This window comes from Syngnathoides biaculeatus, chromosome 14 (genome assembly GCF_019802595.1).
Source record: "Syngnathoides biaculeatus isolate LvHL_M chromosome 14, ASM1980259v1, whole genome shotgun sequence".
NCBI classification, from domain to species: Eukaryota; Metazoa; Chordata; class Actinopteri; order Syngnathiformes; family Syngnathidae; genus Syngnathoides; species Syngnathoides biaculeatus.
The window spans coordinates 17,604,638-17,630,152 of record NC_084653.1 but is presented as its reverse complement, the minus strand read 5'-3'; the positions used below and the strand labels follow the sequence as shown (position 1 = coordinate 17,630,152).

The 25,515-nt window shown below is 41.4% G+C and overlaps 1 protein-coding gene across 8 annotated transcripts in view; it reads left to right on the top strand.

The window, feature by feature from the left end:
- Positions 1 to 17,692, top strand: part of adarb1b (adenosine deaminase RNA specific B1b) — a 118,514-nt gene extending 100,822 nt beyond the window's left edge. For all 8 annotated transcript variants that reach the window (XM_061842684.1, XM_061842689.1, XM_061842687.1 and 5 more), the window contains 7 exons: positions 3,965 to 4,079; positions 4,849 to 5,017; positions 5,136 to 5,287; positions 7,047 to 7,215; positions 11,702 to 11,883; positions 13,221 to 13,399; positions 14,834 to 17,692. In XM_061842684.1, the coding sequence (XP_061698668.1) occupies positions 3,965 to 4,079; positions 4,849 to 5,017; positions 5,136 to 5,287; positions 7,047 to 7,215; positions 11,702 to 11,883; positions 13,221 to 13,399; positions 14,834 to 15,010 (1,143 nt within the window). In that variant the 3' untranslated portion in view covers positions 15,011 to 17,692. The remainder of the gene's footprint in view (positions 1 to 3,964; positions 4,080 to 4,848; positions 5,018 to 5,135; positions 5,288 to 7,046; positions 7,216 to 11,701; positions 11,884 to 13,220; positions 13,400 to 14,833) is intronic.
- The last annotated feature ends 7,823 nt before the right edge of the window (positions 17,693 to 25,515 follow it).

The window sequence follows — 25,515 nt, the reverse complement described above, 5'->3', positions numbered from 1 at the left end:
ACAAATACGTGGGTCAAAATCCGATAATCGATATAACTGGCATTGTCACTACAGTATTTTGAAATTACAATTAAACTTCTTAGGTGCATTGACTATTTAAAAAGATAAAAATATTTGTGTGCCTATTTTTGTTTATTGTGTGCGTATTTTGTTAGGAACAAGACATTTTATAGTGTGACATAATCCACAACTAATGATTTGACCCTCTGATAGACCTATGACACAAAAATGAAAGGTTAGCATGTTTGAGTACTTTTGTTTGGTTTTTTTTTTGTTTGTTTTGTTTTTTTGCATCTCTTGCATGTAGTTTCACATATCGACAAATCTCTGAAACCACACTTTGACATTGACCAATAGGCTTGACCGGCATATCACTTTGCTTGCTTGCTTTTGTCAACAAACTTGGACTCTGTTATCAACAAAAACAGCTTATAAACATTTAAAACAAAAAGAACAAAATAAAAGTACAATTAAAGTAGTCTAGAGTGTAAGAAATATATAAAAGTGGAAATGCGCTACGAGAAAAAGAAGTTTTTAACAAGGACTTAAAAGCATTCCTACTGGTGCTGACCATCACTTTTGTTGGCAACATATTCCCTTTGTGTGCAGCATAATAGTTAAATACTGCTTTACTATGTTTGCTTTGGACTCTCTATTCCTATAATTGACCAGAGTCTGTCGATCTCAGAGCCCTACTGAGTTTATGTTCCATTAGCATTTCTTTCATGTATTCATAACCTAAACAATTTCAATGACACTTGAGCTCTGTTCCCAAAAATTTGACTTTTTTGGACATTTGGCACAGAGTTATTACCATTAACAGGCAATTACTGCCCATCAAGTTTCCAGTTGGTCAATAAAAATTGCAACAATAATAACACAAGCATATCAAAGCAATGTGTTTTGATTCAGGATTTGTAGTACTTTTAAAAAAGTTTACAGCCTTTTTTGCCATTTACAATCGTGTTTTTATTTGTGTTTTTGGACAAAAGGTTCTGTAATTGCAAGCTGATGAGAAACAGGAAATGTTCTGTTTTGTTCCCAGCTAAAGAAATTAGACGGTTGTGTTGAAGATTGATTTAGTCACTTTCGGGTTTTAGATTTTTGTCTTTGTTATGACTTCATACAAAACTGACATACCAGTTCACTGTTACCAGGATGGCCACGTTCACCTGACTGGAATCCAAAATGTTCCCACGTCTTCGCTGTGGCACTAGCCATTGCAAATAATTCCATTTACGCCACTCGACTTTCCAGAACTGCAGTGTTACTGGTGTGCCATCAGAAGACTTAGCTTTGAGTACACGTGCGTCCGCACTTCAAAAGCATGTACACTTCTGCGCGTGCACACACACAGCCAATCAGAAGCAGGGTATCTACCTTCTCTGATTGGTTTAGAGACTGCAACAACCGTTGTGTCTGCTTTCAAATCACAGGTATGTTTTGTTTTTCCTCAAATAACTGGACACTTTTTTTCTTTGTTTTTGCCTCACTATTCAGAAATTAGGGCACATATACACCCTTAGCTTTGAGTACGCGTGCGCCCGCACTTCAAAAGCATGTACACTTCTGCCTGATCCTTGTCTGCCACCCCTTTATCAACCCGACAAATATTTTACTTTAAAAAAAAAATCTCATGCCATATCACCAAACAAATAATAGCACATTGATCTCGTCTCAATTTACTCACAGATTCAATTTCTCACTAGTTAGGAATGACTGGTTGCAGATTTTCTCTGATCAGTTGAGTAAGCACTCCGAGGATAGCTAAATATATAATAACGTAATGGAAAGAGTAAATTGGTATTAAGTCCAGCCATGTAAATCCAACAACGGACATTTCAAGTGACCCAGCAGTATATGGAAACTTAAGGTTTGATTGGCTGACCAATATTAGGACAAGTCTACAGAATACAATATTGGAAAGTGTTTATTTATATGTTCAGTCCTGTAGAAATCTAGCCATCCAAGTAAAATGTCGTGACCCACTTAACTCTTTTTATACCCGGTGGAATTCACATCTATTGTCGCCCGATAAAACCAGTCGTCAGAACCAATGGTGCATGATCACAAATGTTTTTTGTTGAGTCGTGGATGATGTCTCACTCTTCCGTTTATACCTGACAATCTCACTTTGCATGTGTTAGTACATCCTAAATTGTTCCTTTTCATAAATTCAAATTTGCATTGACAAGGTTTGCATTTTTGTCCAAGAACAAAAGCTCTTTCAACGTCAATAACCTTGTCACTTGAAAGCTAAAGGACCCTTGCTTCGAGTGGGTGAGTCCAAAGTCGCAACAAAGTAATATTACAATAATCTCATTAGTTGATGTCCATCCAGCTATAGCCATCTCTCATCGTGGTTGTCGTCATTTTATATTGCATTAGCCCCCAAGTAGAGAGCTTAGCCAGAGAAAAGTGGCTGTCAAAGAACACATGATGTATGGGTCGCTTGAACTTGAACTGCATGGACCTTGCTCTGTTACACCTGACTTGCAAGACACCTTGAGAAATAATCAGGCATCCATTTTAAAGGTACAGTGGACCCTCGATCATCGCAGTGTCATTGAATATCCACTGCTCATTGGAGAAAATCTGTCTAAGAGAGTTTATGTTGAAGGGGAACGAAAAAAATTGTAATCAATACAACAGCCGTGTGCCCTGTAATGCTGTCCTCCATGAAACAATTCCAATTTCATCTTCTTAGTCAGTATTTTTCTCTGATGCTAAGGTTTACTACCAGAATTAAAAATAATATAGTACGCAATTGGAAAGCTTATAAGCAAAACAAAATGTAAACTTAGCAAAAAAAATAAATAAATCACACAGAAGCAGATACTTCCCACCTTCGTAGACAGCATGAGCTATGTTCACAGGCCTGTTAGTTCAAGAGGGTGAAAATCATGGCAGACTGCTTGAATTGTAAATATTGTATTTGTCAGAAGAGATCCAGCACTCATTTTACTAATCCATATTACAAGGTTTCCCCTTGGAAGTAATCCTCCCGGAGAAATCCTGCCGTACACTGTGTGATGTGGTGGGACTCAATTGGAGTGGAACTTTGCATAAAAATGAAGTTGCTGACACTACTCCGCACATTGAGCAATTAGCTATATGTACACCCTGAATAGTGATCCTGTATAGATATTTGATTTTGGATGGACTATATTGCACTTGATCACATTTCTTAAACCATAAAATGATAGGTTAATAGTTAAGGAGAGCTCTAAATTCGGCATGGTAGGGCATTCCATGGTACTGCAGCCCAAATACAAAATGCTCTAGAGCCTGCATAATTTCTTGTTCTCTGTATCACCAAAAATAAAAAATTAGAAACCCAGCATGGTGTAAACATAGGTGTCGGGTCAGAAGACACTTTACCACTAAGTAAAAGATAGAAGAGTGCTAAGCCATGTAATATTTTATGAGTAAGTAACAAAACCTTAAGTTTATATCTCAAGTGGACCGGGAGCCTACGGAACTTGGCTAGTATCTTGAATAATATGAAAAAACTTTTTGTTCTGGTCAAATGTCTTGCTTTCACATATTGCACTGACTCCAGGCTTTAATAATAGACATGGGAAGACCAGAGAGAAGCACAATAAAATGGTCGAGCCGAGACATAACAAATGCGTAGATTATTATCTCTGCATCACTAGGAGATAGGATGGGCCATAGTATCTTAATGATATTCCATAGAGGGGAAACAGTTTTGCTTAATATTCTTAGAGTATATTCTAAAGGAGAGAATTGAGTCAAATATAACACCAAGATTTTTTACTTGAAGCACTTTGGGTAGGTGAACTGCCAATTTTTTGGCTCATATTTGGTGCTCAAGGCAAATACTTTGACAGGTACCGGTGCTAGGATAATGTTAAATGTGTTTTATGCAGGCTGCCAGATTTGACACCGTTTTTTTTTTTTTTTTTTTTTTTTTGGTGTTGGTGTGTGCATGTGGTTACAGGTTCTTGCCGACGCAGTCTCTCGACTGGTGGTGGATAAGTTTAGCGAACTGACAGACAACTTCACCTCCCCCCATGCGCGGCGGAAAGTTCTAGCAGGTGTCGTCATGACAACAGGTAGATTCTGCACGGTGGAACTTTGATTAAGGGTTATCAACCTTGTTCTCAATTTTATTAAGTACATGGGCTTATTTTATACCACGTGCTTGACATCGGCAAGCAACATTGAGCTTTATTATGTTTGAGAAGAAAGACTTTATAGCTTTGATTTGGCAGGTGAGTTTGCATATGGGTCATGGGTCAAAAAAATCTGCGACACTTAAAGTTCCGAAGACCACAGTCGCCTCCATAATCCTTAAATGGAAGACATTTGGAATGACCAGAACCCTTCTTAGAGCTGGCCGACTGATTAAATTGATCAATCGAGGGAGAAGAGCCTTGGTGAGAGAGGTGAACAAGAACCAATAGAAGGAGATGGGAGAAAGTTCTTGAAAGTCAACGATCACTGCAGCCCTCCACTAGTCAGGGATTCATGGCAGAGTCCCTCAACAGAAGCCCCTCCTCAGTGCAAGACACGTGATCAGTATAATGTGACGAAATGTGCTAAAGGCGGCGGAAGAAATACCAAAAATTTTGGGGTTAAGCAGTGGGGCAGTCAGATTTGCCCCGTTTTCGTGTCCTGCGATTGACTGGTGACCAATCCAGGTACGACTCCCCTCTTTCCCAGTCTCCTCATAAACGCTGCAGGCTCCTGCTACCCTAATGAAGACGATAGGTGCTACGTATATATTAAAAATGGATGAAAGGGATATGTTTATCTTTTTCCAATTGTTTAGTAGAGAAATAGTACAAAACACTTATCTTTGGTCATGCTCTCTCTAACCAGGAACGGATGTAAAGGAGGCGCAAGTGATTTGCGTTTCAACAGGAACTAAATGCATCAATGGTGAGTACATGAGCGACCGCGGCCTGGCCCTCAACGACTGCCACGCTGAGATAATTGCCCGACGCTCGCTCATGAGATACCTGTACATCCAGCTGGAGTTCTTCCTCAGGTCAGTGGACACGCTCACATTTTCCGTGTTACATCATCTCGTCTGCGCATGTCAGTTGTATTCAATGACATTCCTGTTTTGACTCGATAGATAATAGATGTTTTGTCTGTCGTCATAGCAACAGCAAAGAAGAGCATCAGAAGTCGATATTCATGCATTGTGACAAAGGAGGCTACAAGTTAAAGGACAATATTCAGTTCCACCTCTACATCAGCACCTCACCCTGCGGAGACGCCCGAATCTTCTCCCCGCACGAGGCCGGCGTCGAAGGTAAACGCCATGACCTGTCATTAGGCTAAATCGCAAATATTTATTTCAGATAACGCCAATGCGCCACATCATTTGTAGTTAAGATGGGTGGATGTAAAAATGTGTATGTTGAATAGTTTGTAAATACATTTAATTATTAACACCTGTTTGGAACATCCCACTGGTGAGCAGGCTAATTGGGAACAGGCGGGTGCCATGATTTCATCATTCAATTTTAAGTATTTGATTATTTCCAATAATTAAATAAACCACTTATTTAATAAATACTGAATGAAGAACATATTTTACTGACTGGGCCTTATTTTGCCCACCCGTGTGCTAGACTGGCCTGTTTATAATGCAGCCTCAGCTCAGTGGGCAATTTGAGCAACATTTTGCTGAATTAAATCCTTGAGATTCGCTCTTCCGCTTGGTTCAATTTAATTAGACATTTGCCGCAACATCCTAATAGGGATCCGGCACACTGAAAACGAGGCTTCATTAATTAGAGCTTTTGTTGGTTGCTGCGCGGGCCTATCAATCTTTTCCCCAGCCAGCCGGCGCTCCCTCACTGTCTGATTAAACGCCCTCGTGATTGGTCAAAGTGTTTTCCTGTTGCACGCGACAGCCTGAATGGGAAAACAACCACATTCAATTAGGCAATGAATAGACCCAATCTCAACCATTGATAATGAAATATTGTTGTGACGTGCCTATTTTTGTTTTCTTTTCACATCATTTTTTTACTAACTTAACAAGAGAGGAGCTGTCAATCATGAATTATGAATTCAGTATATTATACTTCCAGTTGACAAGCCGGCCTACCACGAGCTAGTGGAAGTTGTCGTTTCGCATACAAGCAGATGTTTTCTAATTGGTTGTCAGTGCAGCTCATCGCACTCTGGTGCCGTTTCATGTCTTGTTACCGCGCTAATTTAATTGGACAGTTCAGAGCTGCCAAAGAGATGTTTTCATTCTTGTTCCCTACTTGATTAAAAAAAAACAAAAAGGGTTTCTTTGTAAAAACATCTTTTTGAAGACGTTTGAATTACAAGATTATGCCTAATGAAACAATTACAATGTACCAAAATTATAATTATTTTCACAATATTGCTGAAAGAAATGTAAACACATTTTCTCGTATATTTTTTTCCCACATAATTGTAAGCAGACAGAACCAAAACTAATTTTCATGTATACAATTCCTAGACTGTGCCAGAGACATGGATCTCTTCTCTTCATGGTCACGAGAATGGAAACACAAAAGATTGCAATTTGCTGAGCAAATTATACCTGACTAAAGTAACAACAACTAATAAAGTGGAAAATCGAGCCGAATACGTCAGCACATTTTAACCTAATGACTCGGCACATTCTCGAAGGAGGCGATAGTGTGTTCAACTTAAAGCTGTCACAAGTTAACCGTGTTTACTTGCGACCTGTACTTACATTACTCTGATGCTTTTTGTGTAAGGTGAATTAACACCAACCTTCAGTTTGTTAGCCTCAGGAGCTGTTGCTAATAACACTGCATCACGAAATAACAAAGAGCGACGGCCTTTTACTTTCTGAAATGCTAAATATGGTATTAGTCATAATTGCAATTTCAAGTGGTTCAGGGTTTATCAATGAATTGTAAACACGGCTAAAGCCCGACCTCGTACAAATTAGACTCGATTGAGAAGAACAAACACAGGGATGATTTTTGTTTTAGGTCTTATTTTCTGCATTTCTTCTTTGAGCTCCCATCATTTTCATTCTTCTCACTTTACCTCCTCAGACCAAGGAGACAGACATCCCAATCGGAAAGCAAGGGGTCAGCTTCGGACCAAGATCGAATCCGGGGAGGGCACCATACCTGTGAGGTCCAGTAACACCATCCAAACCTGGGATGGGGTTCTCCAAGGGGAGAGGCTACTCACCATGTCTTGCAGCGACAAGATTGCCAGGTCATTTTCATTCTTACCTGTGTCAGGTCGGGGATAGGATTATGCTGTAAGCAGAGTATCCCCTGCAAGGCTACATGTCAATATTGGTTGTACAGTATATGCTACATTAAGGCAATGTGTGGCATATTAAACCTATGGTCACGTTCATAGCACCAAAATATTCCCTTTGAAAGCTGTGGGTTGGCATAACAACTAGAAACCTGGTATGTGGCCTCGAGGCTACAACACATTTCTATGTCCTTCTGAACCTCATGATTCAGACAAAAAAGTTTTTTTTTCACTTTTCATATCCAGCAGATTTTCTTTTATTTTTTTCACCCTCCCCATTTTTCATAACGTTGCCTGCTTGTGAATCATACTAAAAGTATGTAAACATACCTCGAGTTCTTCTTCAATGGAAAGCCCAAATTGTCTACTCCAGAGAATCTGTGATGATGCACGTGTTTTGGTTGTATTGCCCAGTGACATGTTTAATTGGACAAGATAAAGCCCAATGATCATAAAATATAGGATACAGCGGTCTTCTAGTAAAGGTCGTGTAGTGTCGCCAGTGGGTGACCAAGTTACGGCAAAATTTTATGGCAGTAGTCTGACAGTGCAATTGGGAAAGCCGAAATTTGTTGTCTGAGCTCTTATTTTTCAGACATGTTAGGGACCAAACCCGGAACTGAATCATAATCATTTTGTTTGTGCATTTCTTGTGTGGCCAGGCCTCTAAATTATCCCAAGTCTGTCATTTTCTTTACGGGGTATCAGGGACGACTGCGTTGATAGACTGACCTGTCCTTCCCGGATATTTGCGCACTGATCATAGCATCTTTAGTCTCTGTCCGTGTTCAAGGCAACAATGTGCCAGCCTCGTTATGAAGGGAGACTGCCCGCTACCAAGCAAACAATCAAATTTCTCCATAACTCTTCTCCTCGTCATTCTTTGCCATCCACGTTGGTAATACTTTGCCTCAGTGCACTGAATGATTGGACCCCAATTGTGCGCTTGATGAAGGACGTGTCTGCTCTGTTAGCGGCATTTTGCACAATGTGACTGGGCAACGCTGTCAACTCTTCCAGTTTGTCGGTCCAGTGCTATCGATTTCACTTTTTTCTGTTGCGTTTCTCAAAAGTGGAGGGATCTAAGTCAGTAGAGGGCAAAATGGGCTTGCAGTACCGTGATATTGACAAAACAACACTTAGATTGATGAGGAGCAATTGAGTAGTCCCTCAAATGACGCAACGCCATTTGCAGTTGCGCGAAGAATCTCTTAGTTCATCATGCATTGGTGCCTTGGTTTATAAGTGTAATTTATTAGAGTAATTCCCGTCCTACAGAGCGCACCTGGTTATAAGCCACACCCAGTACATTTGTAAAGGAAATACCATTTGGTACATACATACACCACAGCCGTTTGAAAGCCACAAGTGCCCACATTGAAACCCACATTGAAAAACAAGATATTTACAAAGACGTTAGACAGAGAGTTTAACGCTAGCACCGTTGCGGTAACGCTAACACTGGCGCCGTGCTTACATAATACAAAAAAACATACCGGTAAAAATCACTGAGACACTAACAGGTCCGGACCGGTAAAAGTCACTTCCTCTGCACATATATTCCACCGGTCTCACTCTTACCTTTTCCGCTAGAGTGCCGCCTTGGGGCTGTTAGAAAAAATGCACAAATTAACCGAGATCACCGCATAAACCGCAGGGTTGAAAGCGTGTGGAAAAAAGTCACGGTTTATAGGCTGGAAATTACGGCACTTGCCCACACTTGTAACTCACAGCACTCATGTCTCATATCTTTTCCCATTGATCATTTTAATAATAATTGATAATTGTACTGACTTAATCTCTATTTGAACTGATGCCATAATTCAAATTATTTAATAATTAACTGTTCATGTCTTCTACTTTAACAAATGTACAAATTCAGTGTTTGATCAAAGACTTACATATTACCCCTACTATTTTGGGGACAGAGCCTTGTTCTTAAAACTGTACAAGTAACTATCATTTTTTTTCACCACACATTTTAGTCCACGTGTAGACACACGCACACACATACACGCACACACATTTTCTTCCCCCCAAGTGAGGTGGGAGTGCAATGCTTCACAGAGCATGTCAATGGGAAAATGACTAGGGAGCGATGGCTAATGATACAGCACAGAAATAAGAGAATTTGGCCCCAAAAAATAAAAAAAAAAGAAATTGGATCCCTCAGAAGGATTGCGTGTGGTACATTGCGTTGGCTTGTGGCATTATATCCTCATTTATCTTACATGCCTTGCCACATTCAGCGGCCATCAATGGAATATATTTGTGTCTTCACTTTCGAACCTCAAACTTGACAACTGTCGTGGAATTGGACAGAAAACAGCACTCACACCCATAATCATAGGCTTGAGTTTTGCTCCGTGATTATAAGTGAACCTATTATTTTCCTTAGGAGAATTTTTTTTTTCACAATTTCAAACATTTCCTACATGTCTGAATAAAATGTCTGTGTATACATACAATAGGGAATTACAGCAATTAGCCACTTATTAATTTAAGCAGGTACCCTACATAAAGATTTTATTGTATTTTCACTCATGGAGGAAGCACTTCATCACCAGGCCACCAAATGGCATTTTGTTTATCAATGAATCATCAAACACAAACACGGCCATCCTCATGTCATCAGCTAAGCTTAACATTTGCGTATGTGGTTATTAGTAAAAATGAACACTGGTAATACATTCAGCTGACACTTATGTCTCAATACTGCAGCAGTTCTTACCTTTTGGACTCCAGAGACCCAATTATGGAGATACCTTGAGACACAAGTTGTGATGAACAATTTTTTTCATTTGACTTGTGAGCAAAAACATGATAGGAGCCCTGTATGTTGGTGGTACTGATGACTCTTTTCACAATAAAAAGCGCAGAGAATTAGTGAAGTTGTTTGAAAAAAAGAGGTTTTAAGGTGTTTGCCATTCCTAGTTTAAATTTATCGTCAAACTAAACTTAAAACAAAGAGAAAGTTGTACATTTAAAAAAGCTACATAGCTTTGCTTTCATAAAGCCTGTTTTGCTAACAAACGATGTGAAATGCCTTGTATGGGCTAACAAATAGCGCCCCCATTACTGTTATAAGCCTTTAGCCAAAGGATATTTACAAATAAAAAGTGACGCAACACACACAACGAGTAGTGCTAGGGAGTAATTAATTGCATCTGAGATTATGTAATTGAATTTTTAAATCGTTTCTATCGTTTATATTCACTTTTTCCTAAGAAACATCCAAGAGTCAGTTTGATTCCTTCATTCAAAATAAAGAAAAATAATCACAAGCTAATAAAATCTAATTAGGTATACTACTAAGAAAGTAATTGTAGATATACCACTGTTACATTTTCAAAAGGGTAACTTGCAATTGTAAGCAACTACATTACAAAAGTAATCTTACCAACACGAGTAGCCTGACCATAAAACAATACTCACAGTTGTATATGCTTCACCCTCTGCAAAAAAAATAAATAAAATAAAATACTTCCCGATTCCTTTTTCAGTTATGAAATTCTACTTTGTTGTTTGTCTCGCCGCACGGTGGCTCGGCTGGTAAAGCGTTGGCCTCACAGTTCTGAGGTCCCGGATTCAATCCCGGACCCACCTATGTGGATTTTGCATGTTCTCCCTGTGCCTGCGTGGGTTTCTTCCGGGCACTCCGGTTTCCTCCCACATTCCCAAAACATGCAACATTAATTGGACAGAGTAAATTGCCCCTAGGTGTGATTGTGTGTGCAGCTGTTTGTCTCGGTGTGCCCTGCGATTGGCTGGCATCCAGTTCAGGGTGTACCCCTCCTCCTGCCCTTTGACAGCTGGATTAGCCTCCAGCACTCCCCGTAACCCTCGTGAGGATAAGTGGCGAAGAACGTGGATGGATCGATGTTTGTCCCTTTCTCCATTATACTGCCCCCTGGCGGCCAATGCACAGACAGAAATATAGTAGCGGCAAAAAGTGTTGCAGAATTGTTTTCATTCTCTACATTCTATTAAATGATGTCCTCGCGATATTATAGTTTTTACAAAATTGAGGAAGGAAGGCTGGAGCAGATTAATCCATTGATTAATGGATTCATTTCAATGGGTAAAAATGATTTCAGGTACAAGTATTTTTGCTCATGGAACAAATGATAAAACTAATATCTCAAGGCACCACCATTATTTGGACAAAAAGGATTAAAATGTCATTTTTTCAGATTTCCGATGAGGTATCTCTGTTCTTTTAACCCAACTCCTCTGTCACTTAAATGTTGGACTTCATTATGGAGTAGGTTGTAATGTTTTTTTGTTTGTTTGTTTTTATCAGTCACTAATTGAGTTTGTGTAGGGTGGCTCCAGTTTTTGGTGCAATTTTCTACAAAAAAAAAGAATCCATGCATTTGTATGAGGACTTTAACACCACAACCCCGAATAGATCATGGCCTGTGTTGCTGTCGTGCAGGTGGAACGTGGTTGGCATCCAGGGCTCCTTGATGAGTTACTTCACGGAACCCATCTACTTCTCCAGCATCATCCTCGGAAGCCTCTACCACGCCGACCACCTCTCCAGGGCCATGTACCAGCGCATTGCCGATATCGAGGACCTCCCCCAGCAGTTCACGCTCAACAGACCTCTGCTCAGCGGTGAGAAAAATGGACAGGACTTTTTTTTTTTCCCCAATGAGAATCAATGCTGTGGCTGTGTTCTTATTTCATGTTTTTATGGCACTCACCTTATTAATGTTTGGTATTTAGACAGCTGCTGCATGATTGTCAAAGAGAGGGCTCCCCTGAGCTGACATTTACCTTGTTCGTCTGGAATTTGAACAGAAAGTCCATATTGCGCAATACGTCAACCTTGCCAATGGCTGTGTGGGCCAGAACGGCTGCTTTACGTATGTTTGAGGAATATTTTGTGCCATAACCTTTGAAGACAATTTTAACATTAACTCAATAACAACCTAACATTAATTTACCATAATTCCCAGCATACAAAGTGCACCTGGTTATAAGCCTCACCCAGTACATTTGTAAAGGAAATACAATTTGGTACATACATACGGCGCGGCTGTGTAAAAGCTGCAAGTGCCCACATTGAAACATAAAAAAATGTTTAAGAAAGACAGTACACAGAGAGCTAGCGCCGCGCTAACAGGACCGGTTAAAAAAACACATACTGGTAAAAATCACTGAGACACGGCAGTAACACGCTAGTGCAGCGCTAACAGGGCCGGACCGGTAAAAGTCACTTCCTCGGCACATATATTCCACCGGTCCCACTCTTACCTTTTCTATTCAAGTGCCCCCTTGCAGCCGTTAGAAAAACTGCACAAATTAGCCGCATCACCGCATAAACCACTGGGTTGAAAGCGTGTGAAAAAAGGCGCGGCTTATAGGCCGGAAATTACAGTAAATACATTGAAAATCACTGATGTAAGTGATGTGTTGCCATAACAACCAGACACCTGGGCATGTGGATTTGTGGGGCTCAAGGCTGGAACGCAGGACAGCTACGCATATAAACTGACCTCATAAATCTCGAGGTTGGAACAATACTAATACAGTATTAAAACATTAGAAAAGGAAAATTAATGCAATGAAGACAAAAATGAAAACATTTTGTTATGGTGCAGCCTTTTTCCAAAATGGATTAAGTAAATGTGTTTCCTCAAAATGATCAAAAGCCTGTGAGCTTTTTTTTGGATTAGCCGAGAGCATCTAGAAATTATTCACAGCGCGATACAATTTTTTCCCCACGAAAAGGAAAACGCTAATTAACTTTGAGTTTTTGTCAGTCGAATTGAAAGGAATGAAATAATTCAATCAATTTTGGATTAAGGCTGTAACATAACAAAAGTATTATATTAATAGAATTCCCAGTACAACAGTGGAGATGGACACATGTGAACATAAATTTTTTTATTAGCATGTCTTTTGTATACCGATTGTTCCCCTCCTTGTTTGATCCCTCTCCCCGCCAGGCATAAGCAATGCAGAGGCCAGACAGCCAGGCAAAGCACCCAACTTCAGCGTCAACTGGACCGTGGGCGACCAGGGTCTGGAGGTGATCAACGCCACCACCGGCAAGGACGACATGGGCCGAGCCTCCCGCCTCTGCAAGCACGCCCTCTACAGCCGCTGGGTCCGCCTACACTCCAAGGTACCCACCCGCCTGTGAAGAATTCACACAAAAATTAACAAACATGCTGATGAGGGAGGGAACACATTTTACTGTACTGATAAACTCTGGGCGGCACGGGGGATCAGCTGGAAAGCGTTGGCCTCAGAGTTCTGAGGTCCCGAGTTCAATCCCGGACCCGCCTGCGTGGAGTTTGCATGTTCTCTCCGTGCTTGCGTGGGTTTCCTCCGGGCACTCCGGTTTCCTCCCACATCCCCAAAGCATGCAACATTAATTGGACACTCTAAATTGCCCCCTAGGTGTGATTGCGAGTGCGGCTGTTTGTCTCGATGTGCCCTGCAATTGGGTGGGGACCAATTCAGGGTGTACCCCGCCTCCTACTCGTTGACAGCTGGGATAGGCTCCAGCACTCCCCGCGACCCTCTTGAGGATAAGCGGTGAAGAAAATGCATGGATGGATGGATGATAAACTTTAATCAGATTTCAAATGGTTACAAACTTAACCAACTTTCTACGTTCAAATATGGTCATTTTTTTACAAATTGATGCTATTTATCTATTTTGCCTAATGTCATCTGCTATTTTCACACATTATTAACACAGCATGAGAACAAATCCATGAACTCTTGACATCCGAAATGTCTGCAAAGTGTTTTGAAACTCTGCTTCTACTCCAGTCCAAAGTAGAATTGTGGCATTGTCGCCTCAACACTGGAAACTTGGAATATTTGGACAAAAATAAGGAAAAATACTTTTGAATGTATGTATCGAGTAATACATTTGAGTGTGCCTGTTTTGTTAAAAATGGATCATACTTTGGTGCAGAACGTAGCCGTCACAATGTGTAGATTCATCGTGTCACAAACCAACGGTGTACGGGTGGACCCAAACACAGGACTCCAAGACCAGGACATGATGTTCAGTGGGTTTTATTATAAATGAAAGTAGTGCACGACAACACAGTCCAAGAAGGCAGGATCCAAAACACAAGAAATAATGTCCGATAACCATGAGTCAACTAAAGAGCATAACCAAAAGCGTGACTGGACTATAATGACGGAGTGGCGGAGTAACCCTGGATGCGGGAAAGCACACTCATCGAACTTAAATACATGGTCCAATCACTGACCCTCATGTGAAGCAGCTGTGACCGGCGACAGGTGTCATTAATGAAATCGCTCGGAACGGTGGCCAGGCCACACCCCTCTTGGCCGTGATCCAGCCTTGGACATGACAATCGTTCTATTTACTGCGTCATTCATGGCTCGAACACCTTTGAAATGAGTTTGGGAAGTCAATGTAACCACGGTTGTTTACTTTTCTGAGACATTTTTCTCCCTTCCCCCTTTAGAATGAATGGAAACGTCTTATGTACAAAATGTAATTTCCTCTCTCAAGTGTTTCCCACAGGACCGGAATTTATCCCTGACAATGTTCTGTTCTTCTCTCCGTCAGCTGTCTTCCGTGTTGCGGATCAAGGTGCTCAAGCCGGGTTCCTACCACGACGCCAAGCAGGCTGCCGCCGAGTACCACTCTGCCAAGCAGGCGCTCATCAAGGCCTTCCAAAAGGCCGGCCTGGGGGCTTGGGTCAAAAAGCCCATTGAGCAAGACCAGTTCACCCTGGGCTCCTGAGGCACTGACTGGAGCCCCCCACCCCTCCACCTCAGAAATAGAGAGACCCATGTTAGCAGCCCACCCACAAAGACCCCTTCACCCGTGACACCCCCACCACCCGCCCGACATTTGCACGCATTTGCAGCTGTGAACTCGTGGAAATGTGCATAGTTTCCTACCCCCCCAAAAAAAAGAAAAAAAAAAAAACACCCAAATCTCATCAGGTTCACTCCTTACCGGACTCACCTCATGATATTGCGTGTTTGTTATTTTTTGCTTTTAACAAGTGTTGGGCTTCCCCATTGGACTAAAACTGGAATCCATGATTTATGTTTCTTACGTCTTAGAGAAAGAAAGTATATGTTTCTGTTTTGTTTTAGAACGTGTATTTTACGTTGGGGCAATGCATGTAGTTAGATTAGCCTATCCTAGCGATGCGCCGGCGGGCGCCAAATGACCTAAAGATGTAGAAAAAGTTGTCATTTTAAACATGCAATGTAGTGCTGGGCAATTCACTCTCATAGTTATAAAAATGTGTCATTTGAATCTTAGATATTTGATATTAGACGAGGAGCTGCTCAGTACTTTGTAGGGAAAACCGTGTAGATTCTTGGGGGGTATTTTTGAAAGTTAATTCATGTGTACTTATACATTCCTTATTGTTGGGTGTTTGGCGCGAATGACGTGCGAGTGTCGTTACCCGCTCCCAGTCACGGTAGTCTTAGCCCGAGTCTCGGCTGGTGCTTTTTTCTTTTTTTTCGAAAGTTGATTTCTCTTCTCTTGAGCTGTGTTTGCATGGCGGACCCGCACAGCAGAACGGAACGCATGCAGAGAAGAAAGAAAGAAAAACAAAAGTATGCTTGTGTGTGTGTGTGTGTGTGTGTGTGTGTGTGTGTGTGTGTGTGTGTGTGTGTGTGTGTGTGTGTGTGTGTGTGTGTGTGTGTGTGTGTGTGAGTGAATGCCAGCGTATTCCTACACAGGCAGCTTTCAATCTGTATCTATTTTCTATATTTCTGCTGTTAATTGTTTGGCTTTACAGGGCAGGGGGGAAAAAAGTCGCTTGTTTTCTTAACGGTGGGCTATTTGTAGATTGTGGATTATACGAAAACAAAAAAAAATAATTCTAGAGCCCAAGTGATACTGGATTTATTTTTTGGGAAGGGGGCGGGAGAATGCTGATGCAGATATTTGTTTAAAAAAAAAAAAAGAAATCAGAGCACTATGGAGCTAATAGCTGATATTTTTATGTACAAGGTACATACGTACTGTCAGTGAAATGTATTTAAAAAGTACTCACTATGCAAAATTGCCTGATATAGTGTTGTATTTATCGTATGCTAGTTATTTACGTGAGTCATTTTAAATGTCGTCACTTTGGAGTTCACACTACAGTATTTAGTACAGCAAAGAGTGAAACGTTGTTTGTTAGTTAGTAAGTTAGAAAACGGACACATTCGGGGGTTACTCCTTCGAAACGTAGAAAAAGTCTCAAACATGACCAACTCGATCCACTTCTCTACTTTGGAGAATTACGTATGATTTACTTATTAATTCTTAAGTAATTTAGAGCGAGGTGAACTTTTTCAAGAGTTCCACAGTTGATTTAAGATGGAAATATGATTTTTACAAGAACCTGCAGTTCCACGTTGGTCCTATAGGTGTCAGTAATGAGTGTTTAATTGTTTTGTTTTGGATTTATTTTAGCACCGTGACCAAGATTCAGATTTGCACAGTGTATGCCCAGCTTTAATAAAAGACGCTTAAGGTCATCTGGAGGTTATGTGGTGCAAATTAATATGTCCGCGTGTTCTGACTCAATGTACATGATATTTGTAGGCAATGTTGATTTCCAGTGAAATGGAAAATATTGGCATCAAAAACGTGAGTTTTAAAGTTATAATGCCTTCCAGAATTTCTATATAAACTGATTTTCAGCGGCACGGTGGATCAGCTGGTAAAGCGTTGGCCTCACAGTTTTGAGGACCCGGGTTCGATCACGACCCTGCCTGTCTGGAATTTGCATGTTCTCCCCGTACCTGCGTGGGTTAAATTAACTAAAGCTGATGCCGATACGTGTCAAAATGTCGAATATCTGCGCAGATCATCACCCTGGCCAGGAATTGGTTGAACCTTCCCCTTGACACATCCTACAGCACAGAATAATCGCCCCGAAAAATCTGTAGCCGACATCCCTTTTATCGGGCCGTTGCTGGTTTTGATCGGAAAGGGCAAATCGGATACAATTGGGTCTTATGACATGCACTTGTGTACCAATCTTAATCTGGTGACTTCAAGTCGTTATATTGTGTGTCACGTCACAGTGATGTCAGTAGATGGTCGTCAAAGTCCACACCGAAACTACGGGGAACATAGTCGACGCTCGTAATTCGTACTGATGTTATTCCAGCCCTTAACGTCTTTGTGATTTAGATGTAAATGAGGGGAATCGTCCCTGGGAAATTAGATGGATCGCCTTCCGCGCTCAGAAACATTTGTGTGTGTGCATGTGTGTGTGTGCGTGCGTGTGCGTGCGCGTGCGTGTGTGTGGAGGGGGGTGCTCAGGCTGCTTTCAGCATACTCTGGAATCTTCACCAAAGACGATGTCCATTTCTGTGTGCCATCGTAAAGTTGTCCGTGATTCATATTTTACTTTGGTGGGAGCATAATCATAATGTCATTATGTTTTGACTTTACAGTAAACCCCTGGCCGTGAGATAAAGCCCAAACGCTGCGTCAAATAACGCAAAATTCTGAATGCAAATTTGGCAAAGATTCTCCGGAACCTGATCAAATTGAGCTGCTGCTGACAGAGAAAGATGTTCGTCACTTAAAGGGGAAGTCCACTGATTTGCATGAACAATGTATACAATAGGTCATGTCATATGTACTCTATTTTGACAATGTGATGTTAAATCCTCTCACATTTAATAGTGCCATCAGATGAGGATAAATCCGAGAAATCAGAGCTGAGCATAAATGGTGTGCCTTGTAATCGAGCCTTTGATGCGGCACCTTACACGTCACATCCGCGCACGTAAGAACAAACGGGGTTCATTACAAAGTTCATTATTTTGAAGACATCATTTGGACTTATTTTGTGTATATTTTAACTCTCCAAGATTGCCAATGACTTAATGATTATTGTTGTACTTTTTTTTTTAATACAAAAGAATTTGAAAACTAATTCTGTTGCGGTCAGACCTCCCTACACTTAAAACCTCTTTTTTTGTTTTTGGATTGTGATGTTTATATTTCAAGGTGAAGCATTGATGGTTGTTCTGCACTACGTGACCCTCCTCCCACCGCCTCACTGGGCATCCTCCATTCCCGGGACAATTCCAGCCCCCCCACCTCGTCGTCGTAGCCGACCAAAACATTTGCACTGTACATGTAAGACGCCTCGGTATCTAGCGGCTGGCACGTGTGATGTCATATGTGCCGTCCGTGTCTTCTCTTCCCCTCCAGCGTGTTTGCTTCCTTGTGACTTTTAATGGAGAATTTGATGTTTTTCTCAACAATTGAGAATCTTCCAGGATTTGAATGTAAAGTTTGGGAGGAAAAAAAAAGGAGCGTAGGATCCAGCACCAAAGTGACATGCAATATCCTCCCACCCCAGTCCGTTTTGATGTCACTTTAATGCCCCCCCCACACACACACACACACACAGACACACTTCTGATCTCTCCACTGAGCTCTTTTGTATATAAGGACTGCCTACTTGTAGTTGTCTTTCTTTTTTTATTTTTTTCTTTCCACCTTCTTTCGACTGCACTGAAGATGTCAACCGATGATGTCATACGAAAACCGACCCCGTTTCAGGTTAGGCCGGGAGACGACGGCAGCAAGAACTGAACTGAATTCTCCTTGCAACTTCACATGTAAATTCACGATGATGCACAGCGACCCCCACCCCCGCGGTGTGTGAAACCCCACAACCTCCCTCAATCATCCTGCGGACAAACTCTAAAGTACAACCTTGCATGTATCTACCAACGCTGCACCTCGCATGATGATTAACTTTTAAAGGACTCGTGTAGGAAAAAAGACAAAAAATTGACAATAGAGAGAAAATGAATAAAAAAAAAAGAGTTCATAGTTTACTTTTGCGTGTGTTTGAAGACTGCTTCTTTAAATGTGCTATGACGGCCTCCAAACTACAAAAACATCAATGTAATTGAAGACCAAATCAGTGGTGGTCAAATACAAATCCTAAATGGCCACAAATAGAGTTTTAAGAACTAAAAAAAAAAAAAAATCTAAACACCTTAATATTGTGGTTGTCTTATGAGCAATAAATGCCATTATTGAGTCAAAATATGTACAAAGGATTAATTACAAGACACTTCAAATTTGTACGTTATCTGTAGCTAACCCGCTGTACCCCACACCCCACCCCCACTGCATATTACACCCTGCTCCATATTAAAAGTCATACAGAAAAAAAGAGCTTTTTTTAACTAGACTTTTTTTTTTTTAAGAAATGCAAATAAGGCCACTTTAAGTTGGGGGTTTTTTTTCAACCTCTTAATATTTCTATTTTGAACAGCAAAATTGATTGGTTTGTTGAATTGATAATACCATAAGGCAAAATTTTGATACAGCCTTTGTAGTTGGTCTTGATAAAAGTCTCAAGGGTGTATATAAATTAAATAATGTCATCCATCCATCTATTTTCTTTGCCGCTTATCCTCATGTGGGTCACGGGGAGTGGTGGAGCCTATCCCAGCTGTCAAGGACCTGAACTCGTTGCCATCCAATCGCAGGGCACATAGAGACAAACAGCCGCACTCACAATCACACCTAGGGGCAATTTAGAGTGTCCAATTCATGGTGCAGGTTTTTGGGATGTGGAAGGAAATCAGAGTGCCCGGAGAAAACCCACGCAGGTACTGGGAGAACGTGCAAATTCCACACAGGCAGGGCCATGATCGAACCCGGGTCCTCAAAACTGTTGAGGCCAATGCTTTACCAGCTGGGCTACCGTGCCGCCTAAATAATATCATAATAGATATAAATTGGATAATCCAAAATGCACCCAGCAGCACTTTTTTGGGGGAGTGGGGGGGATGCAATCTGTGTTTGTTTTTAAATTGCAAAGGAAGTTTTTAATTCCATGTAGACGAGCTCGCAGGTGTTGAATGAACCCTGAGAATTTTTTTTTTTTTCCCACGGGACCTGCAAATATGCGCGCTGTCAATCAGACTCAAGGTGACTTGGGATTTGTCAGGGGTGGGGGGTTTTGCCCGCACGTGTCGTTGTCTGTATCTCACACAACAAGTTTATTTCTGGAGAACAACATTAAAGACGGCATATTGACTTGTTTTTTTCTAGACAATTTGAAAATGTGTATTTTAGTCTTACTTTTGGGTCCAGAATGAGTTTTATCAGATTTAAAGTTGTAAGGGGGGGCTCATTGGAATGGCCCACCAATAGTAAAATCTATATTAAAAGTCTATTTTGCACTATATCAGGGATGGAAAGGTTATAAAGGTGTCCTTAGTTACTAGTTACCTGAAAAATGTAGTTCCTAGCAGAATTCAAGTACATGTGTGCACACACTCACTCGTTACTTTGAATCAATGACAAAGATTTGTACAGTCATCTGCGAAAATTCCTAGTGACAAATTTAATACATGAGAATTTTATTGCGGTTAAAAAGGTAAAACTAGGTGATTTGTTCCTCCCCGGGCCATAAAATCCCATTTATTGCTCTTCATCTTTGAGTCCCACAAACATTCCTTATTGATCCAGTTCCACTTCAACATGGTGATTAACCCCCAACAGAGTATCCCCGCTCCCCTCCCAAAATTTGTTTTATCGAATTAACTTTTAGATATGTGGCAGCCTTCACAAGAAATGCAAGAAATAATAAAAGGAATCTTCGGTATCAATATCACAACAGATACGCCTTAAAATGAATAATACATCACAAGGTGAGCTTTGCCTGCAGCTCATCTTGAATCGCACAGCTATGATGGATGCTCAGGAAAAGTTGAGGAATGACCAAGGAAGAAAAACAAAAACCAGGGGGAGTCACTTGCCTAGTCGCGACACCCTAACTCGGCCCTTAGTCGCCACCGTTACCAAAAGACTTGTGCTTTGTAGAATGTGGAGCAAGGTCACAAGTGGCCCATTAATCAAGTCATTTTCATTCAATGGTTTTTTTTTTTTTTTTGTCAGTTATGACTCAAGAATGTTAGATGCCATTTGTTGCAGCATCTGGGAACTTTTTTAAAAGGTGGAGAAAAAACAAAAATGGAGTAAAATGCCTAAAAAATTGCAAACTAACCAAAGGACATGAGAGCTTAAACAAGAAAGTCCAGTTGAAGGCAGAGGTTTACGTACAAAAACACATTTAATTTTTTGCCACACTGTCTGAAGTCAAATCAGACTAAGCCACTCCAGTTTCAGGTGAGTCAGGCTGACCCAAATAATTTTATTTTGTTTAATGCCAAAAAACATTTTGGCAGTATGCTTAGAGTCTTTGTTTATTTGGAAGATCCATTTGCACCCAAGTTTTAGCTTCCTGGCTGATGTCCCGAGATGTTGCTTTAATATCTCCATCTAATGTTCTTTCTTTATGATCCCGTCTATTTTATGAAGAGGTCCAGTTCCTGCTGCATCAAAAACAGCCCCACAACATGATGCTGCCACCTCCATGCTTCACAGTTGGGATGGTGTTCTCGGGTCTTCAAGCTTCCCCCTTTTCCTTACAGATGTAATTTTGATCATTATGGCCATAACATCATCTCCACCTTAATTTCATCAGACCAGAAGACATGTCTCCAGAACTTGAGGTGTTTGTTTTGGTGTCTTTTTAAAAACTATAATCTGTATTTATTTTATTTATTTATTTTAGGAGTAATGGCTTCATTCTCACTGCTACCCTGAGAACGCACAATCTCGCCAGGTCTCGGAAGCTGAGCAGGTTTGGCCTTGGTTCGTACTTGGATGGGAGACCGCTTGGGAATACCGGGTGCTGTAAGCTTTGCCCCCCCCCATCTCCCCCCCACCCCTGCTAAATGCAGAGGGGTTCCGTCAGGAAGAGCACCTGGCGTAAAACTTTGCCAAACAAAAAATGCGTTCATCTAAGATGACACACTGTGGCGACCACTAACGGGACAAGCTGAAAGGAAAAGAAGAATGGCTTCATTCTCACTGAGTGGCCTTTCAGCCAATGTCGGTGTAGGACTTATTTCACTGTGGATAATGACACTTTGTTACAAGCTTTATACTGCATCTTTACAAGATCTTCAACTTTTGTTTTGGGGTTGTTTCGCACATTTGGAACCAAAAGACGTTCATCTCTGGGATGCAGAGCCGGCCTCCTTCCTGAGCGGTGTGCTGACTGGACATTCCCATGATGTTTATATATGTGTATAATTGTTTAAACAGGTGAACGTGGCAGCTCCAAGCACCTGGAAATTGCACCCAAGGATGAGCCAGACTCGTGAAGCTCCATGATTCTTTCTCTACTTTCCTGGCCGATTTATTTTGATTTTCCCATTGTTTCAAACAAGGAAGTGTGGCCTCAAATACATCCCCAGGTATGTTGTCATCTAACTCACATGTCATTTCACCTATCAGGAGCTTCCAAAGCCATGATCTCATCATCCGGGCATCCCAATGTTGTTTAAAGACATAATACTTTTTTGTGTATGTAAACTTTTGACCTTCAACAAATATATAAAATTCTCTAAGAATTTCTTTCTCATGATTGTAACATTTAATAAAATTAAATAATTTGGATGACTCTGACATATTAAAATTTGTTTTCTTCATTTAGCTCAGTGTTAATGTTCAATTTGTGCAGAAGTCTGGGGGATTTACTAGATTTAAAAGGCTTGAGATTGCCGTCCGTGATTTTGGTAGGTGGTGTCATGTCAAGTCAAACCCAGACTTTTTTTCAGCTGTCACAATAGCCCCTAAAAAAATATGACTCAAACTCCAAATTTAAGTTTGCCCATTTTTTTAATCCTGTTTGCTGTCAAAAAGCCATTGTTTACACATTGTAGTCCATCAAAACTTTTAATACAGAACATTAATACCCACAATAAATAGTCTCTTGAGTTTCACTGTAGCTAAAACATGAATTAGGAGGTGTGTGAGGCGGTCCTTGAATGCCAGCAAAGTGAGCTGGGGGGGTGGGGGTGGGAGGATCGTTCAGCCAATGGTGCCGCCGAGAGAAATGACAAATCATTAGCGTGCGTCCGCCACTAAATGGGAGTGGCACTCCCCGTCCCAAGGCCCACATTTCCATTTCAATTTTCTGCTCAACGGGCTTGATGTATGTGGACAATCCATCGCATAGCGAGATCAGTCCCCACTTTGCCCCCCACCCACCCACTTTATTCACTGCGACGGTGTGACCTTGTGTCTGCGCGTGCAGGTGTGTCTTCGCGGTAACGGCGTCATGTTCAAGGCAAATGGACAGTAAGCGAAGTGGATCTCGAGGAAAGGCGGCATTAAGGAGATTAAAGAGCATCCGCACGGGGATTATACCGGCGATGGTATTCCGCTCATCGTCACACAGACCTATTGCAAGAGTCTTCGGGGGACCTTACTCCAAAAATACTTTGGTGTCAAGGATACCTTTGGGCAAATTCCTTGGTAACATATTGCCAAAAGGCTGACTTCCTGTTGAATTTCAAGCATTGGCCCTTGAGACTTTTTCGTGCATTGTGTCATCACAAATGTATACACAGTTTCATGTCAAACTGGTGTTGGGTGAAGACTCTCTAGGCGATGAATGACCGAAAACCTCAAACAGTAGTGTAGAAGGCCTTAGTGGCAATTTTTTAAAAATACATTTCATATACTTTGAACTATCAGGTTGACAGCGTTTAAGAGGATGAAGCAATGGACCGTCTACCCGCAAACGTACCCCAGACCTACAGCTGGGGTGTACCTGAACAAGACACCAATACTGCTCCTCAGGTGCTAAAGGCCTAGTACACATGTAAGGATTTTTCAGATCTCAAAAGATTGTTAGATACCACAAACATGAAGATAAAAAAAAAAAAGAATCAGGCCTTTAACTGTTTTGGTTGTACTGTTTGTAGTGTGCTGCAATGATGTCAACACAGAATATCAAGCATTTGAAGATTCTGTGACACAACACTGATCCAGAATCTAGTGCTAAAAGACAGAAATCTCTGACTTTTTGCTTTAATGAAAATGCCGTATTACCTTAGTCGGCTAAGCGAGGAAAAGGCGAGTCCTCAAATTATGCAAATGAATGCTGCTGTTGTCCGTTGCGGTTCAGGTACGACAGTCGTTGGTATTCACGGCCGTTTCACATTACAATTCATGGAGTCGTGACTCAGGAGGGCAGCACGGTGGCCCAGCTGGTAAAGCGTTAGCCTCATAGTTCTGAGGTCCCGGGTTCAATCCCGGCCCCGCCTGTGTGGAGTTTGCATGTTCTCCCCGTGCCTGCGTGGGAATTCTCCGAGCACTCCGGTTTTCACCCACATCCCAAAAACATGCATCATTAATTGCCCTGCGATTGGCTGGCGACCAGTTCAGGGTGTACCCCGCCTCCTCCCTGTTGACCGCTGGGGTAGGCTCCAGCACTCCTTGTGAGCCTAAGCGGCAAAGAAAATGGATGGATGACTCGGGAGACGTCTGCTTTCCCCACACACTTTTTTTTCTGCCTTCTTCAAAACAAAATGGCCAACTTCCTGTTCCATTTTAGGCATGGGTGTAGTTTGACTTGTTTTTTTTTTTTTGCCAGGGGGTGGGGGTGCTTTATGTCATGATAATCACATCGACATAATTTCATGTCGGTCGGCCAAACATTGCCGATTTTATTTCAATTTTTCCGACTTTGCCAGTTGTGGTACTGTGAGAGTTTTCTCAGGCCGTGCTCGTGACTCCTTAAATTCATACATTCACGCACTTCTCAGGTCTGGGCTTGCTGAAGCACTCCCCAAAAATTATTAATTTGTCAGGAGATGAGTGAAAAAAAAACGGGGCTTTTGGACCGTTTTTTTTTTTTCCTTTTTGGGACCTTAGGAAGGAAAGCAGTGCATTAAAGATGGGGAATACATTGGAAAGAGGAACGCGAGGATCCTGAACACAGATGGAGGTTGCCTCCCTCTGAAGGAAGAGACGAGCATAATGAGGACCAGCGGGACTGATACATGAAATATAGATGACAAAAATCCTCAGACAAAAAACAGCACATAAAAAGAAATCCCGTTCCTCTCAGCCTATCTGGTGAGACTTCATTTTAATGAGCGACTCCATAATATTTTACTTTCAACTCCCCGAACCCCCCATGCTCCCACACTACAAAAGGGTAGCAATTGTAACAAAAAGGAAAAGCGTAAGACTGACCACACAATTAGAAATAGATCTTCTTGCGCGACATAAATGAGACAACAAATTGCTGGCGTGGGAGACTTCATTTGTACTTCGGATCTCAGTGTGAGCACAAAACTCAGTTGTCCCCACCTCCAATACCACGAATCAATATGAGATTTGGTGGGCATGTCTGTCGTAACACGATGCATGAAAAAGTC